Consider the following 18,497-nt stretch of genomic DNA (forward strand, 5'->3'; position numbering starts at 1 on the left):
TATTTTCGACTGGTGCAAAAAATATGGAGAACTTAACCTCATATTTATAGCCTAGGCCACCCACTCCATTTGCTATCCTAAGCAATGTAGGACTAATTCAACCAAATTCTAACACATAACACCATATTAGCCATGTATATGCAATACTTTGTGATTGATTTGCGATTATCTATGTCACTTCCTCAATTTGTATCAGCAAAAGTCAACAAATAATAATCGTAAGTACGTTGAAAATAATTCTACAATCAATTGTACCTCCTAAAAACCTTAGCACTCGTTTGACAACTTTCGATTGTTGTAATGTTAGATTATGCATGAATTGTAAAATTCTATTTATTGAGTATGTAAGATCTGGTCTCGTAGTTGTAAAGCACTGAGCAATGCTCCAACAATCAGTCGATACTGCTTTAGATCCTCATAAGATTCAGAATCTTCACTAAACAATTTTAGGGAGACAACCATCGGTGTAGCCATCGAATTAACATTTTACATTTTTGTTCGCTACAATATTTTCTCAGCATATTTTTGTTGTGACAAAAAAATACTTTTATTAGATAAATATGATACTTTCAAACCTAAGAAGAAATTCAATTTCCAAATATCCTTCAATAGAAAAATATAGTTCAGTTTATTAATGAGAGTTTCAACTTCAATATTATCACTATTGGTTAGGACTAGAAGTGAGTCAAGTAAGCTCATGAGCCAGTTTGAGCTTGACTAATTAATAGTTCGATAAGCTGAACTCGTAAGCTGGTGAGTCGAGCTTGAACTTAAATCTGAACTTATAAATTAAATGAGTCGAGCTTGAGTTTGGATAAGCTTATCTCATTAGCTTGTGAGTTGGTTCGATTATATTATAATATTAAAAATATAGATTAAATGCATATAGGAAATGCGTATTAATAATTTAATATATAATTTTACATATATATTAATGTTCTTAATTATTGAAAATTTTATAGTCATTTTTTATATATAATTTTGATGTAGGATATAAATAAAGAATTTATAATTGATAGTTAGATAATATATTAAATTAAATTTTTTAATATTTTTTAATATATATAAATTATAATTTATTGATATAGAATTATAGGTTATGTTCCTATTATTTGAGCCAGCTCGTGAGTTCGAGCCAACTCGTGAGTTTTCATTGAATCGAGTTTGAGCTTACGAAATAAGTTCGATTGTTAATGAGTCGAACCATAAGTCAAGCTTAATTTTTATTAGCCAAATTTAAAATTGGTTTAATTCAACTCAGTTCGATTCACTTCCAACCCTACTATTGGTTACAATGTCATCAACATAAGCCATAAATAATAAATTTGGATATAAGTTTGACAAATAATGAGGTGTCCGACTTTATGCATTCAAATTTAAATTGCCTCAATGTGTCTTTATAAATAAAATCAGATAAAAATCAATCTCTAATTTTTTTATCATTAACAAAAATAAAACACAAAAAAAAACTTTTATGTTATATTATATTTTTTATTTTATGTTTTTTAATGAATAAATTATGAATATTTATTTTATAAATTAGACTGTGTTAGATTATATTTATTTTGTGTTAGTACACAAAAAAAGAAAAAAATATATTTGGTGTTAATTTTTTTATGATCTCTACTGGTGGACTGTTTTAGATTTGAAACCCTGCTTTTTCTCTCTCCCATAATCGCCTGCTGTGACGCTGTCCCCCTACAGAGGGAAGAAAACCCTTTCTTTCCTCATTCCCATAAAATTCAAACCATACTTCCATTTCCTCTCTCTCTCCAATCTATCCACTCTTCATAAATCTTACTCTCTCTCAAGTTTCAATACACGCGCACACACACTCTCTTTCTTTCCTCAATCCTCCATCATCCAGGGTTTACATTTTTTCAACAATGCCCCTGTATTCCCAACCTTCCGTAACATTTTAGATCATTCTCTTATTCTTTAATTATTATCAATCCCTAGATTTACTTATTCATATTTCCAAGGGAATGGATGCGAGTACCAGCGGTGGAGATGGCGGTGGCGGAGGAAGCACTAACGGGGCCACGCCGGCGCCGGCGCCGGTACCGATTCCGAACGCGAACGCGCCGCCGCCGTTCCTGAGCAAGACGTACGACATGGTGGACGACCCTTCAACGGACGCAATCGTGTCGTGGAGCGCTACGAACAACAGCTTTGTGGTTTGGAACCCACCGGAATTCGCGAGAGACCTTTTGCCGAAATACTTCAAGCACAACAACTTTTCCAGCTTCGTTAGACAGCTCAACACTTATGTATGTTCTTTCTTCATTGAATTGGTTGATTTGCTGATTGTTGATTGATTTTAGTAACTGTAGACTGTAGATGATAGCTTTGGATTTGCATGCTTTGCACTTTTGTGGATTATTTATGAATTCATGAAATATATGATGCTGGTGCATGACTCTGGATTTGATTCACTATCTGCAAATGGGTTGGCAGAAAAATATGACCTTGCAAAAAACCAAAAAAGATTTGGGCTTAACTGCTCTTTATCAAATATAGCACTTTGGTTCATTTCAAAGACAGTGTATAGTGGCCTCAAGTAGGAAATTTACTACTTTGCTTTGCTGTTTAATTTAACTAAAAGATCCAGGGTTGGGATTGCCTTTTTCGTTACTATATATCGGAAAACTGAGTAATTTTAAATTTGATATCTTATCCTCCTGCATTGTATCAGCAACTAGATGGAGCAGAAGAGGAAAATTGACAAAGAAAGCAGTTCTCAGGTTAATCAGTTGCTTGATTATAGTTTATTGATGCATTATATTTATCAAATGTGTCAATTGCAAGTATTGTATAAGCCTAATTATAGTAAGTCATATATATGTTGTCTTGAGGAGGATTTAGGATGAGGAGATGTGTATTTACTATCTGGTTTCTGTTTCTGCAAACAAAAAAGACAACACATGGTCTAGGGTTTCTGAGCAATGAAATGACATAGGTAGCTCTGTTTTGACTGCATATTGGCTGATGGAAATATGCTTTGTAACAAATGACATAGGTAGCTCTGTTTTGACTGCATATTGATTGATGGAAATAAGCTTCGTAACCATTTTGTGGACTTGATAAGTTGCTCTTGCGTGCTTAGGAGTTAGGACTACGTGTTTTATTTAGTGTGTGGTTTTATTGCTGTTGTGGGCCATTATTCTTCTTTTCTCCTTTGACACTCGTACATGATTGTGTTTCAAATACAGACATGCTGAATCCTCATATGAGTGGAAGAAAATTCTATTTGTCGGTTTACTTTAAAATCACTGTAATGTAAATATTTTATCTTTTTCATTCCTTTGAAGTCATATATTCAACCTGTGACAGAATACTTTAAAAGGCTTAGCTTATCGGCATTGAGATCAAATACTTTGTATTATTGATATTAATTGAACATTCAATTTGATAACAAACATAAAAGAGTAAGTTGTACTTGAACTTGTCCCAAGGCTCAATTTGTGGATATATTGCTTTTCTAAATTGGAATGGACTTGGGGACTTGGCATCTTATCTAGTACCTGTATTGTCAGTTCATGTTGGTTTTCTAAATTGGAATGGACTTGGGACCTTGGTGTCTTATCTAGTACCCGTATTGTCGGTTCATGTGTTGACATTAATGATCTTACCTCTTTTCTTGTTTGACCATCAGATTATATTTTGTCATTGAATTGATCACAGTTCCACGTAGTGGGATAAAGGCTTTGTTGTTGTTGAATTGATGACAATTATCTAATATGCAAATAGTGATATCTGTTACTAGTCTTTTAGGCTTTTATAAGCTTACAACTTGTATTGCAAGAATGATCTCCTCATTGCCTTCATTGGAGTGAGATGAACTGTTTTGTTTTGAAACATGTGTTGTTTTTATTCTAGCTGTCCATTTTTTAACTTAGCTATGCAAGTTTTACAGAACTCCTCTATACAACAAGTTATAGAGCTGAAATATCTCTAGCGTGCTGTTGACATCCTCATAATCACGTTTTTCCTTTTTGAACATCATAAACTCATCCTTGTAATGCAATAAGCAGGGTTTTAGGAAGGTTGATCCAGATCGATGGGAATTTGCAAATGAGGGCTTTTTGAGGGGCCAAAAGCACTTGCTTAGGAATATAACACGAAGAAAACCTGCCCATGGTCATCATCAACAATCTCAGCAATCACATGTACAAAATTCATCAGTAGGGGCATGCGTAGAAGTTGGTAAGTTTGGGCTCGAGGAAGAGGTTGAGAGGCTTAAAAGAGACAAAAATGTGCTCATGCAGGAACTTGTCAGGCTGAAGCAGCAACAACAGACCACTGATGACCAACTGCAAACAATGGTTCAACGCCTTCAGGGCATGGAGCAAAGACAACAACAAATGATGTCATTCCTTGCTAAAGCCGTACAGAGCCCTGGCTTCTTTGCGCAGTTCGTACAACAGCAAAATGAGAATAATAGGCGTATAAGTGAAGTCAACAAAAAGCGCCGGCTCAAGCAAGAAGGTATTGCTGAAACTGACTCTGCTGCTGCTCCTGATGGGCAAATTGTTAAGTATCAACCTCTGATTAACGATTCAGCAAAAGCAATGCTAAGACAGATCATGAAATGGGATACTTCTCGAGCAGAATCTTTTAGTAAAGACCCTGATAATTACCTGATTGGTGATGGTTCGTCATCCTCATCTGGTGCGATGGACAGTGGCAGCTCCTCAAGCTGGACCTCTGGAGTAACACTTCAGGAGGTCCCGCCAACTTCAGTGCAGTCTTCTCATGTTCCAATTACTCCGGGGGCTCCAGGGCATGTTCCCTCAGCTGCCAAACCTGAAATTCAATCTTTACCACAGGCTGGAGTTCCTGAAAAGGTTACAAGGGTTGGAGCATCTGACATACCTTCTATCCATGTTCCTCAAGCAGATGTCATCATGCCTGATCTTGCACCAATAGATGAAATAGAGTCTGGAAGTATGCTTGGTATTCCGGAAGATAATTATATGGCTCCTGAAGCTGGTGATGAGGGATTTATGGATCCTGATTCATTGGGGGTTAGTGGATCATTTCCCATTGATTTTGAAGGAATTTCACCTGATGCGGACCTTGATGACTTCTTAGGAAATCCATCTATTTGGGATGACCTTTTGCAAACCCCAGTGCAAGAGGATACTGAGACTGATATTGAAGCTTCCAAAGTTAATGAGGTGCAACCAGCCGAAAATGGTTGGGATAAAACTCAACATTTGGATCAACTTACAAAGCAGATGGGTCATCTTTCTTCTGAAGCAAAATAGAGCGCTTGATTACCTGTAAAATTTGATTGAACTTTCATGTTGCCTAAGGTAATCCTTGACCCAAACAATCACAAGTGACTTTTATAATATAATTGTGCTTAAACGTGTTCACTAGAAAAAGTGGATTCCTTCTATTGCATCACCACCTAATTTTTTTCTTCCATACCTTTTCACGGGAATTCCTTCTTCATACTATCATCCTTGTGGAGTGTTTATAACCTGATTCGTTTCTTATAATGTTATAGGAAATGTGTGATGCTTGAATACCAGTGAATCGCATAAAAGTTCTTCTCCCATCTTTAAGTTTCAATTTGAGGGGGGGAATGAGAAAAACAGAGAAGACATTGTTACTGATTGTTGAAGGTATCTGAAAAGTCCGAATTGATTCTTGACGGTTACCATGTCAACCTAGGGCCTGTTTAATTCCCAGTCTTGTTATCATTTCTCGAGGTGTGCTTGTGTAAAAAGTGGAAATGAAAGAGGTGAGGGGAGATTGAAAATCATTAATGTAATTTAGATACACCATACTCCAATGACATTGCTATCTTTTCTTTTTCTTTTCTTAACAGGTGCACTCTTTAACATGAAGTTGGAAATTTGACTCTAACTGTATTTTGCGTTGGACAAAAAGAAACTTTATTTGAGCTCAAGCCAAAACACGAGGAAACTACTATTTCTACCCATGAAAATTCTAAACACTGACAAATCTATCCATAAAACAACAAAATTGATGTTGTACTCATGAAAGAGTAAAATTATTTAAATCCCAAAAACTTTACCAAAAAATTCCAAATTACCTTTCTTTTACCCTTAATTTCCTTCGTCCCTTATGCCCCTCTCTATTCCCATTGCAAATCACAACTATAATTTGATTAAAAAAAGAATTCAAAATAAGTATAACTTCTTTCTAGTCGTAGGATCAACAATCATTTGTTTTTCATGCCTTAGTGAACATCACGATCATATATTCAAACCAGACTCAAACAAAATAATAATTGTTGTTTCTGGAGAGGGAGGGCAAGATTGGAAGGCGGTGAAGAGGAATAGGAGAGATGGAGGAGTGAGAGAAGAAAGGAATGACCACTGGATTAGAAGCCCTACCATCACCGTGTACGGTGAAGGAAGGAGTAGCAGCCAAAAACGTCGTTGTCATCGCTGTCATAGCTGGTGGTGCAGAGAACGAAGAGATGGAGAGCTCGGGTTAGCCAAAGAAAGAGGAGGGATGCGATAGAGGAGCCGTTCCACCAGCGCCACGTCTGCCGTCACCATCGACAGAGCTCGCCACTGGAGGCACTGTCCTTGCTAACGGCTCCAACCTTGACAGCCGCAACATCACTGTCAATGAGCCTCATTTCCATGGCGACGGTGGAGGTGATAAGAATGATAGTTTACTTCCAAAACACCGCAATTTAAAGCCTTTCAAGAAAAGTCCTTGAGCATGAAAAGAGCAACGAAACAAATTTGTTAAGAAATAAGAACATTGCGTGAGACGTGGAGTCTATGTGACCTTTTAATCAAGCATAAGTTGCATAAACTTGAATTCTCGTGGCAAATTTGAATGTACATGATATTAAAAATAAAAACAAAGAATAATTAGAAAAAGAAGATAAAAGCACTAAACTATCTGTACATCACTTCTTAAATCAATTACATAAGAAATGTTAATTTTCATGAAATAAGTCTTATATAAAGTATTGATGCGGATAAATTAATTAACAGTGAATGAATCTTCACAATTTTCTCTTAATTGACGTTGCCTGTAATTTTTCATCATACAAGATCTTCTGTTCTCCTTGAGCAACCATTACCCTAATATCTTTTCCACATATTTATCAGATCGTCAACTTTATATATTGTCTATTAACATTGGAAGGAACTGATTAAGTATCGATGACAAAGCACCAGTGCATCTTCTAGGTCAGGGGTTACCTTAGACAATAATATAGAAGGTTAACATAGATTCAATAGACATCAAACTCTCTTTTGTACATCCGAAGAAAGAAGACCCATCTGCTCAGTAAGGTGATCCATGCGTTGAGTTTTGTCCCATCCATTTTCTGTTGTTTCCACCCCATTACCCTTGGACTCTTTGGCAACATCTTCCTCAATATCCACGGGCACTGGAGTTTGCAAGAGATCATCCCAGATAGAAGGATTCGATAAGAAATCATCGATGTCTATTTCAGGGGAAAAACCTTCTATATCAATAGGAAATGACGCACCAACTCCTAGTGAATTAGGATCCATATATCCCTCGTCCCCTTTCTCTGGCATTTGAATATTACTTCTTGTCTCTGTCTCATTTATCGAAGGAAGACCAGGCATGATAACATCTGCTTGAGAAGCATGGATAGAAGGTGCCCCAGATGATCCATCCTTTGTAACTTTTTCAGGAGCTGCAACTTGTGGTAAAGACAGAATATCAGGTATGGCTGCTGATGGGATGTGTCCTTGAGTCCCTGTAGCAGCAGGAGTGTGGGAGGACTGCAATGAAGCCGGAGGAACCTCTTGAAGTGTTACCCCAGAACCAGAAGGCCAGGTTGAAGTCATGGTGTCATCGGCAATCAAGTAATTATCTGAGTTTTTACTTAGAGCATCGACATGAGAAGCATCCCATTTGATAATTTGCTTTAGCATTGATTTTGCTAGGTCATTCATCATAGGCTGATATTTCACAATTTGTCCAGCAGGAACAGTAGCAGGCTCAGTTTCGGAAATGCCTTCCGGCCTGAGCCGACGCTTTTTATTGACTTCAGTTATGCGTCTATTGTTCTCACTTTGGTGTTGCACAAACTGAGCAAAGAATCCTGGGCTTTGAACAGCTTTTGCCAGAAATGACATCATTTGTTGTTGTCGTTGCTCCATTCCATGAAGGCGCTGAGCCATTGTCTGCATCTTGCTATCGGTGGCCTGTTGCTGCTGTCGCAACCTCACAAGCTCTTGCATGAGGACGTTCTTATCTCTTTTAAGTCTCTCAACCTCTTCCTCAATCCCAAACTTCCCAACTTCTACACATGCCCCTACTGTTGAACTCTGTCCATGTGATTGTGGAGCCTGTTGATGACTATGACCATGGGCAGGTTTCCGCCGAGTTATAGTTCTAAGTAAGTGCTTTTGACCCCTCAAAAATCCTTCATTTGCAAATTCCCAGCGATCTGGATCAACCTTCCTGAAACCCTGCTCAATGAATAATGATGATGAGTTAATGTTGTAAGAAAGCAAGAGACAAAAACGTTGTCAATCCACCTCCAAAGCAGAAGTAACTTTTTCTTATCACATTAAACACTAAAATAAACAAGTACAGCCAAGCTAAAAATACACAGATAGGACCACATATGATTATATTTATGGTGCAATGGTAATATTTCATCTAACTTAAATCATGGCAATCTACACCTGCTCCACGAGAACTGGAATAGATGTTGCAATGAGATTTACCACATTATACGTCTCTTAAAGACTAGTAAAAACTACTACTAGTATACTTTTAATAATTGATATCAGCAGGCTCATGTTTTTGTATTATCATAGGAGGATATAGGACTCCCCATCTTCACCCACCCAACTCAACCCCAATATTCTAGTTACATTTAAGTTAAAGTGTTAAACAATACAGTTCATAGAAGAACCTGTAGACTCCTAAATCATCTTCGATATAATACAAGTCACCTTACTTCAACTAGGCTTATACCATATGTGCAGTTGATTAACCTGAACATGGCTTTCTTTGTCAAATTTCCCTCTTGTGATCCATCTAGTTGCCGGGATAATGCAGGAGGATAAGATATCAAATTTAAATTTTTGGGGCTATTCTAGTATTCTTCCTTTGATACATAAACAACCAACTCCAACCAGTCTAATATAATTAAGGCCAATTCTATGCCTATGAGTTGGTGCCTAATTTTTGCCTAACCTATCTTTTATAGCAAACGTTAAATATTTAAAAATTATTTAGTTTTATACTTCTCAAATTAAATATTGATTCTTAACGTTTTCTGTCAAGTTAGACATCATAGCAATCACTATTAATTAAAAGAGATGGATGAAGCAAAATTCCTACTTTACATCCAGTCTATGAAAATCAACAACATAACTAAACCCAAACACATACCAAAACTCAAACCCCAGGAAGGGGAAAATCGCCAATCATGACACCACCATATAGTCTTTTCACTTTTACTGCGACGGTAAGTCAATTCCATAGACAAACACTAATATGAATAGATAATTTCAGAATCACATTTTCTCTGCATTTTGCAACATATCCAAACATACCAAACACTCATCAACTGGAGAAGTTACTAACATTCTAAATGTACTATTAGTTACTAATTAGTCCAAAAGGAACTATTATTGTTCACGGAAGGAACACCACCAACAGTGTTCCCTTCAAATTCAATCGTCCAGGACGCAAAATAAAAAGAATAAAATTAAAAAATATCACCAATCAATCAAAACTACTCCAACAACGATAAAAACAAGAAGAAGAAGAAGAAGAAGAAGGAACATACGTAAGTGTTCAACTGCCTAACGAAGCTGGAGAAGTTGTTGTGCTTGAAGTATTTCGGCAAAAGGTCCCTTGCGAATTCCGGTGGGTTCCAAACCACGAAGCTATTGTTCGTTGCGCTCCACGACACGATCGGGTCCGTTGAAGGGTCCTCTACCATGTCGTACGTCTTGCTCAGGAACGGCGGCGGCGTGTTCGTGCTCGGCATCGGCATCGGCATCGGTGCCGGCGCCGGCACGAGCATGCCACCGCCATCGTCTCCACCGCTGGTACTCACTCCACTCATGTGGAATATTTATTTTTAAAATTCTTTTTTTTTTAATTTCCCCAAGAAAATTAAAAAGAAGAAAATGGAAAGAAATAATTAGGATAAGTGTATGGTTGTGAGGGAAAGGAAGGGTTTGGGGGGATAATTCTTGAAAAAAAACGTAAACCCTAGTTTATGGTTCCAGATGAGGGAAAACAGAGCTCCAAACAAGGTTTAAGATTTTAAATTTTAAATTATTAAGTAACAGATAAATTGTTTGGAGAGGACGGAAGAGAAGAGGAAAGTAAAATACTAAAATGTCTGAAATCTATGGATAACGTTTGCCCGTCACTTTAGTCACGAAACTATAGGTGACTTCAATTAATTTCTCCTCTAACTTGCTTACTTTCAAGTTGGATGGATTTTACCTATTTTAGAAAATTTGTTAGTTTTTATATATTTTTAAAATTTTAATATTGATTATCGACAGTGTGAAGTATTTTATATAATTGTGTAATTAAATTAACTTTTTTGAATAATTATTTATTTAATCAATATATAAAATAATTATTTTTATTAAAAGTGATGCTACATATACAAATTTTTTTTTACAATTAAATTTAACTAATTTGATCTAATTACAATTAAAACCATTTTCAGAATGAAAACACGTGACACGTACTCTAATGCTTGTTAGACGCACAATTCAAAGAACTTGTACTACATGAATAAGTCTTTTTATACTTTATGTAATATACAAATTTTTGTTGGAAAACACACAAATTTCAAAGTATAGTACATAAATTTTTAAAATATAGTATACAAAATTAAAACGTAACACAAATTTATTGATATAGCACATAAATTTTTATACATAATACATATTTTTAAATTATAACAATTTTTTGCTACATCAAAATTTATGTAAATCAAACCAAGTAAAACAATACACATTTTTTTATTTTTACAACACACAAGTAATAGAAGCTACAGTTTGGTAACTCGTACTAATTTGACAGATATCATTAAAAAAATTATGATTTATCATAGCACATAAATATTTAAGTGTAACACATATTGTTGTTTAACATAGCACACAAATTTATATATATAGCGTAAAAAATAAAATTATAGAATAATACTAATTTTTCAAACAATTCAATTAAAGAAAACTAATATCATCATAAATGAGCATAATAACAAAAATAAAAATATATACAATAATACATAAATATGGAGTATAGAAAAAACAAACACAAATGATTAAAATTAATAGTATACAAGTTACACTAATTTGTCAGAAATTATTAAATAAATTACGGTTTATTAAAGCACACAAATATTTAAGTATAGTACATATTTTTATTTAACATAACATACAAATTTACACATATACTATACAGATATTGAATATAAAAAAAATTCACAAAGAAAAAGAAATCAAACAATAATAAAAAAAAAAAAAGATAAAAAAAAACAAGCTTAAAAGAAGGAAGAAAAAAAAAAAGAAAAGAAGAACGTAAGAAGAAGATAATTGTAGCAGCAATAACAATAACAGCGACGATTATAGTAGTGGTAGCCGCAGCGATCATCATGATGTTGAAGGAGGCAAAAGCCGAAAGAAGACTGTGACTGAAATTTAATTTTTAATAACTTGGTTAATGAAAATAATTGAACACTTAACAATTTTTGTTTTATTATTAATATAATTTTATATAATTAAATATACATATAAAATTATTTTATACTTAATATCAAAATTAAATTTATATATATATTTAAAAACATATAATTCTATCGCATGCTTGGTTTTTATTTTAATATGATTTTATTTTAATTTCTTGTATTAAAATAACAACTCAATCAAAACCTTAAATTTTGTATTTTAGGTCAATGTTTTCAAAATTCAAATACTTTGTCAATAAAAATAAACACTAAATTCAATTCCTATCTTATTTAAAAAAACAAAGTGACTGTTCATAATATCAAATACAAATTATTTGTAAATTATATGTAAATTTTATATTTATCTTAAATTATATACGTGGAATGTTGATCTAAAAAATTATTGGATAAAGATTGTATTATTACCTTCTAAATTAGCATGTTTAACTTTTCAATACCAAATACAAATGTATTATATTGTTTATAATCACGTACGATATCGTTTTGTCTATATAAATAAAAATAAATAGATCTTTTGCTAATTCCATACTTCACCAAGTTAACATTTCACGTATAAAGGTTAGATTAAACTTTTACTAATGATATAATAAAAGATCTAATTATCTCAGTATTTTGAGACATGAACTAATTATTTTTTTTAATAAATCTCTTTATCCTTCATTGTAATAAATATGGATTAGGTTAGATGTATCTAACTATCCACGTATATGGTGGCAACATTTTACTCTACAAGATTGATAATGCTACTCAACAATACCTGTCACTACTACTACAAAAATAAGCGTTTTGCAACGAAACTTTTGTCACGAATCCATGTTAGTACGGTAAGTCAAATTACCATATCTCAAATTTGCTACCAAAACAAATTTTATAGCTAAAAAAGTGTGGTAGAAAAATTCAGTGGGTCAATCTTAACTACGGCAAAAAATATGATAGAATTATGTTTTTTATTTAGATTATTTTTATTTAACTACGATTTAGAGTGTGGACAATAATATTAAAACCATGATTATTTAAATGTCTCCACAATTTACAAATCTGTAGTTAACAAACCAAAAACTGTAGTTAAATAAAAATGCGTCGTTCTTATTAGTTACGGATCTTCATTCGTAGCTAAAGTGTCATTGCTACGGTTTGTTCTGACTTTAACCACATTTTTTTCGTAGTTAAATCTATTGTTTTTTATAGTGTATTATCTTTAACCTACGTTACAAAATTCACATCTCATGTCCTCAGAGATTCTATAAGCTCTCATCACATTTTGTTGGTCAATGTGCTTCAACTCCAAATTTATCAGAAGCCGTCGATTGTCAAATAAATGAAATTAGAGATAATAATCACATTTATTCTCAATATTAATTATATCTCTTTTATTACCAACAAATAATATTTTATTTATTATCGCAAACTTAGGAGTGTCATCAAATTAAGTTCGTTTGAATTTAAAAAAAAATGTACTCGAACTAACTAAAATGTAATTGTGTTAGTTTAAATTGGATTTAGTATTTTTTTAAATAAAAAATAGCTTGATCTAGTTAAGAGACCTAATTATATTATATTATATTATATTATATTATTTTTCTCATCTTATGGGTGGTACTAGTTTGTTGGTTCAGGTTTAGATTTCTAAAATATGAGAGATATACTTTAGAGATAGTCTTTAGTTTGTGAAAATATTTTTGTATTAAAAAAAATTTAATTTTATTTAAAAAAAGGATATTTTACTGTAATATTTCATACGTCTATGAATAAAAGATATGTTTTTATAAGTTAAGATTTTTGTAATTGAATTTTAAATTTTTCAATTTTCAGTTCAATATAGAACATATCTAATTTATTTTTTAGAGTTACATCTAATTTTCTTTTATTATTTGTAAGTGTCGAATAATTTTTTTCATAAATGAAATACTGTTTTTTTGTCGAAACAATATTATTGGATATTAAACAAACGAATACTAACAGTCACCGAAAACAAACGAAAACTAACGAAAAAAATACTTTTTTTTCATAGAGGAGTCAAATGTCAATTATAAGTATCATACAAATATTAGTTTTACATCCATGATAATAAGAAGATAAATATTTTATATATTAAATTATAATCTGATAAAAAATATAATATTCAATCATTGAAAATTTTAACAAATAAAACTAGAGAAAAATTTTAACGAACTATAACTCAAATGACTTAATTTCTTTCTTTACTTATAAATTTTGGATTCATTCCTAACTTAAAAAAAAAACTAGAGAAAAATATGAGTTTCTTTTATTTGTTTATCTACATCGTACTCAAGTTCCACAACGGTCTACAATAAAAAAACCAGAAAAGTAAGAAGTTGAAGAAGATAAAATGGAAGAAAAAGGCCGGAAAAAGAATGTTTTTGCAAAATATTATTTATTCTATCAGCCGTGGGGCGATAGCCCTCGAAGCGAGAGTTTTTAGGATTTTTTATAATAAAAATGCTTTAAAAGGGTATAAGTTTGTTAAGAAAAAAAATTATTCTTTTACAAAAATATTATTATATATTAAAAATTAATTATTATGTATTTATGTATAAATAAATGTATTGTTTAAATTAGTTTAAATATATATTTTATATTTTAATATATATTTTATCTGAGTAAGCTGATTTTTTTTCGTATACATACTGTAATTATATTTATGGTTGACAAATACTGTGCATTTGATTAAACTTTTTTAAAAATATTTGAATAATTTTGTTTATTTCATGTTATGAGTAGTACTGTTTGTTGGTTCAGGTTTAGATTTCTGAAATATGACTGACATACTTTAGAGATAGTCTTTAGTTTGTGAAAATATTTTCGTATTAAAAAATAATTTAATTTTATTTAAAGAAAAAAATTATTTTATGTGTGGATTTATAAACAAAAAAATATGTTTTTATAGCTAAGATTTTTGTAATTGAATTTTAAATTTTTCAATTTTCAATTCAATATAGAACGTATCTAACATATTTTTTAGAGTTACATCTAATTTTCTTTTATTATCTATAAGTGTCGAATAATTTTTTTATGGATGAAATACTGTTTTTTTTCAAAAACAATATTATCGGATATTAAACAAACGAATACTAACAGTCACCAAGAACTAACGAATACTAACCAAAAAAATACTTTTCTTTCGTAGAGAAGTCAAATGTCAATTATAAGTATCATACAAATATTAGTTTTACATCCATGATAATAAGAAGATAAATATTTTATATATTAAATTATAATTTGATAAAAAATATAATATTCAATTACAAAAAATTTTAACAAATAAAACTAGAGAAAAATTTTAACGAACTATAACTCAAATGATATAATTTCTTTATTTACTTAAAAATTTTGGATTTATTCCTAACTTTACAAAAAAAACCAGAGAGAAATATGAGTTTCTTTTATTTGTTTATCTACATCGTACTCAAGTTTCATAAAGGTCTACAATAAGAAAAACCAGAAAAATAAGAAGTTGAAGAAGATAAAATGGAAGAAAAAGGCCGGAAAAAGAATGTTTTTACAAAATATTATTTATTCTATCAGCCGTGGGGCGATAGTCCTCAAAGCGAGAGCTTTTAGGATTTTCTATAATAAAAAATGTTTTAAAATGGTATAAATTTATTAAGAGAAAAAAAATTATTCTTTTACAAAAATATTATTATATATTAAAAATTTATTATTACATATTTATGTATAAATAAATGTATTGTTTAAATTATTTTGAATATATATTTTATATTTTAATATATATTTTGTCTGAATAAGCTGATTTTTTTTCGTATACATACTGTAATTATATTTATGGTTGGCAAATATTGTGCATTTGATTATTTTTTTTTTAATATTTGAATAATTTTGGTTTTTTTTTTCATGTTATGAGTAGTACTGTTTGTTGGTTCAAGTTTAGATTTCTGAAATATGAGAGAGATACTTTAGAGATAATTTTTAGTTTGTGAAAATATTTTCGTATTAAAAAATTATTTAATTTTATTTAAAGAAAAAAGGATATTTTGTGCATAGATTTATAAAAAAATATGTTTTTATAGCTAAGATTTTTGTAATTGAATTTTAAATTTTTCAATTTTCAATTCAATATAGAACATATCTAATATGTTTTTTAGAGTTACATCTAATTTTCTTTTATTATCTATAGGTGTCGAATAATTTTTTTCATGGATGAAATACTATTTTTTGTCAAAACAATATTATTGGATATTAGACAAACTAATACTAACGAAAAAAATATTTTTCTTTAACAGATAAAGTCAAATGTCGATTACAAGTATCATACAAATATTAGTTTTACATCGATAACAAACAGATAAATATTATATACATTAAATTATTATCTGATAAAAAAAATATAACATTCCATTACTAAAAATCTTAACAAGTAAAATCAGAAAAAAATTACCAGCAAATTATAATTTAAATGGCATAATTTTTCTTGCTAACTTTAGGGAAAAAATTAGAAAAAAAATATAAATTTTTTTTATTTTTTATCTACATCGTACTCAAGTTCAATAACGGTCTACAATAAAAAATAAAAAAAGCAAGAAATTGAAGAAGATAAAATGGAAGAAAAGGGTCGGAAAAGGAATTTTTTTACGAAATATTATTTATTCTATCAGCTGTGGGGCGATAGTCCTCAAAACGAGAGTCTTTTAGCGTTTTTTATAATAAAAATGCTTTTTAAATGGTATAAATTTATTAAGAGAAAAAAATTATTCTTTTACAAAAATATTATTTATACATTAAAAATTATTTAGAAAGTATTTGAAAAAAATTAACAAAAATGAGTTATGTAGACCTTTTTACATTTTTTATTTTAATCATTCACTAGAAATAAAATAACAAAAAGGTATACTTGATATAAAATTATCAAAATTTAAAAATGAAAAATTTTAATTTGTGTGTATATTTTTTATATGATATTTTATTAAAAGATAGAATTAGATAGAGATTAGAAATAATATAATAGAGATTTCTAATATTAAGATTAAGAGAGAAATTATAATTTCAATTACATCATATTTTTATATTATTATAACATATTTTTATAATTTTTTAAGTGAATTATAAGAATGATAAGAGTCATTCAATTAAAAAATATTTTTAGAGACCCAAATTGTTCATTCTATTTTTAGAATGACTCAAAGTTGTTCATACTATCTTTTTGAAGTATTTTAATCCTTTGTATATTTTATTTTTTTATTTAAATCTATTGGAGGTATTTTTTAAAAGTTTATTAAAAAAAGTAATAAAGACTTTTTTTTTCTTTCATTTAAGTGGGAAACTAGAAAATAAAGATTATGAATTTGATTTATTTTTTTGTTTGAAAATTTCCAAGTATCATGGACATGATGATTTTCTTGTTTGATAATTTCCTATTTCTATTTAGTAAAATCATAACTAATGGACTATTTCTGAACCAAATATTTTTTTATTGTATTTTCGAACCAAATATGCTACAACATTTTTTCAATAAAAGGTAACAAAGTCGGCTTAAGAATCAAATACCAACTTAGTCTTTCATTAAAGAAATCCTAATCAAATAAGGCAATCAAGAAAAAAGAAGGGTAAAAATTAATTGGCATAACTTTATATTTTATTTCAGATTTGCACATTTATTATTATATATATATGTGCATCTTCTCATTCATCTGAGTACATAACAATCAATTTTTTCAAAGATTTTATTTTGGTGAATTCCTCACTCCTACTAATCTGCTATATTCCCAGAAAATTTATATTCCTCACTGTTGTTCTATTTTGCTCATATTTTTATGTTATTATTTCCAGGTTGCTCATCCATAGTCCATTCCAAAATCAATTAGATAAATTGCACGTCTTCGTAGTTGCTGCGCTGAGAGAACAAGGATTTGTCTTATTGAGCTCACTGCATATTAAGGTGATATATTTTCAATGAATTCTTTATTCTATAACACGCAAACACATTTCTAAAAATTTAACAATACAAACATGATGCATAGCTCCGTTTATTTTTGTTAGTTACGGGTAAAATTTTGGTCTAATATTCAGTTATTATATTTTATAATTTTTTTTAAATTATGAGAGTGAAATAATACGTTTTTGTATATTAATAAAAGGAGGTATTGTCCTACTCTTATAATTTTAAATATAATATTAAATTATTATATTTTATGGTATTTTTTAAAATTATGGAGGCGAGATAATAAGCCGTCGCTTATTAACAAGGAGTTATTGTGAGGGATGTATGATTTCACTTTTATCATTTTAAAAAATACCGTAAAATACAATAATTAAGTGTTACATCAAAATTTTTTTCATATCCAAAAAAATTAATCGCATAGTTCTACTATCAATAATTTTACAATAAGAACAATAATACTAAAAAAAATTCCAGTTTTATGATACAAAGCATGGTTTAATTATTATTTTTTAATTTTTCTGTAGAGTTTAAACCTTTAGAACCAAAATAATGTAACATAAACAAAAATTAGGGGGTGTGAATAAATATTATGAATTAATACTTATAAAAATTTAAACTATTAAAATAAATTGATAATTATATATTTAACATGTTTTTTGCAAGAGGAAATATAGGGAGCCAACGGAGTATCTGTATAATGTGTACAATGGGGATTTAGAAATGTTCAATTTAATAGAATATCATATGTTTATTATTTCTAGTACCCGGATGGTTATTCTGGATAGTATAAGTGTATTGTGTTTGAAAAATTAATAATATTTTATTTTGGATATTCATTTATTAATTTATATTAGGCTAAATAAATAACCC

The 18,497-nt window shown here is 30.3% G+C and overlaps 2 protein-coding genes across 6 annotated transcripts; one reads left to right on the plus strand and one right to left on the minus strand.

Moving 5' to 3' along the window:
- The first annotated feature begins 1,625 nt into the window (after positions 1–1,625).
- Positions 1,626–5,960, plus strand: LOC112747427 (heat shock factor protein HSF8-like). Of its 5 annotated transcripts, XM_072218459.1 has the most exons (5): positions 1,626–1,894; positions 1,983–2,270; positions 2,696–2,744; positions 4,035–5,318; positions 5,516–5,836. In XM_072218459.1, the coding sequence occupies exons 3-4, from the start codon at positions 2,703–2,705 to the stop codon at positions 5,268–5,270; spliced, it is 1,278 nt and encodes a 425-aa protein (XP_072074560.1). In that variant the 5' UTR covers positions 1,626–1,894; positions 1,983–2,270; positions 2,696–2,702; the 3' UTR covers positions 5,271–5,318; positions 5,516–5,836. The 5 variants fall into 5 exon arrangements, 4 of the variants coding, with proteins under 4 accessions (XP_072074560.1, XP_072074559.1, XP_025651210.1 ...); XM_025795425.3 differs by lacking the exon at positions 2,696–2,744 and having other exon boundaries at positions 1,683–1,894; XR_011873094.1 differs by lacking the exon at positions 2,696–2,744 and adding an exon at positions 5,840–5,960 and having other exon boundaries at positions 1,829–2,270; positions 5,516–5,752.
- An 813-nt stretch (positions 5,961–6,773) lies between these two features.
- Positions 6,774–10,450, minus strand: LOC112747428 (heat stress transcription factor A-1d-like). The gene is made up of 2 exons (XM_025795427.3): positions 9,782–10,450; positions 6,774–8,447 (listed from the first exon to the last, which is right to left on the minus strand). The coding sequence occupies exons 1-2, from the start codon at positions 10,061–10,063 to the stop codon at positions 7,242–7,244; spliced, it is 1,488 nt and encodes a 495-aa protein (XP_025651212.1). The 5' UTR covers positions 10,064–10,450; the 3' UTR covers positions 6,774–7,241.
- Between the last annotated feature and the right edge of the window lie 8,047 nt (positions 10,451–18,497).

This window comes from Arachis hypogaea, chromosome 15, assembly GCF_003086295.3.
Source record: "Arachis hypogaea cultivar Tifrunner chromosome 15, arahy.Tifrunner.gnm2.J5K5, whole genome shotgun sequence".
NCBI lineage: Eukaryota > Viridiplantae > Streptophyta > Magnoliopsida > Fabales > Fabaceae > Arachis > Arachis hypogaea.

Excerpts from the sequence above, each read along its gene's own strand:
- LOC112747427 (XM_072218458.1), top strand. The coding sequence starts at position 1,986 with ATGGATGCGAGTACCAGCGGTGGAGATGGCGGTGGCGGAGGAAGCACT. Across the intron at positions 2,271-4,034 it reads TTAGACAGCTCAACACTTAT|GGTTTTAGGAAGGTTGATCC; the intron begins GTATGTTCTTTC and ends TGCAATAAGCAG.
- LOC112747428 (XM_025795427.3), bottom strand. The coding sequence starts at position 10,063 with ATGAGTGGAGTGAGTACCAGCGGTGGAGACGATGGCGGTGGCATGCTC. Across the intron at positions 8,448-9,781 it reads TTAGGCAGTTGAACACTTAC|GGTTTCAGGAAGGTTGATCC; the intron begins GTATGTTCCTTC and ends TTCATTGAGCAG.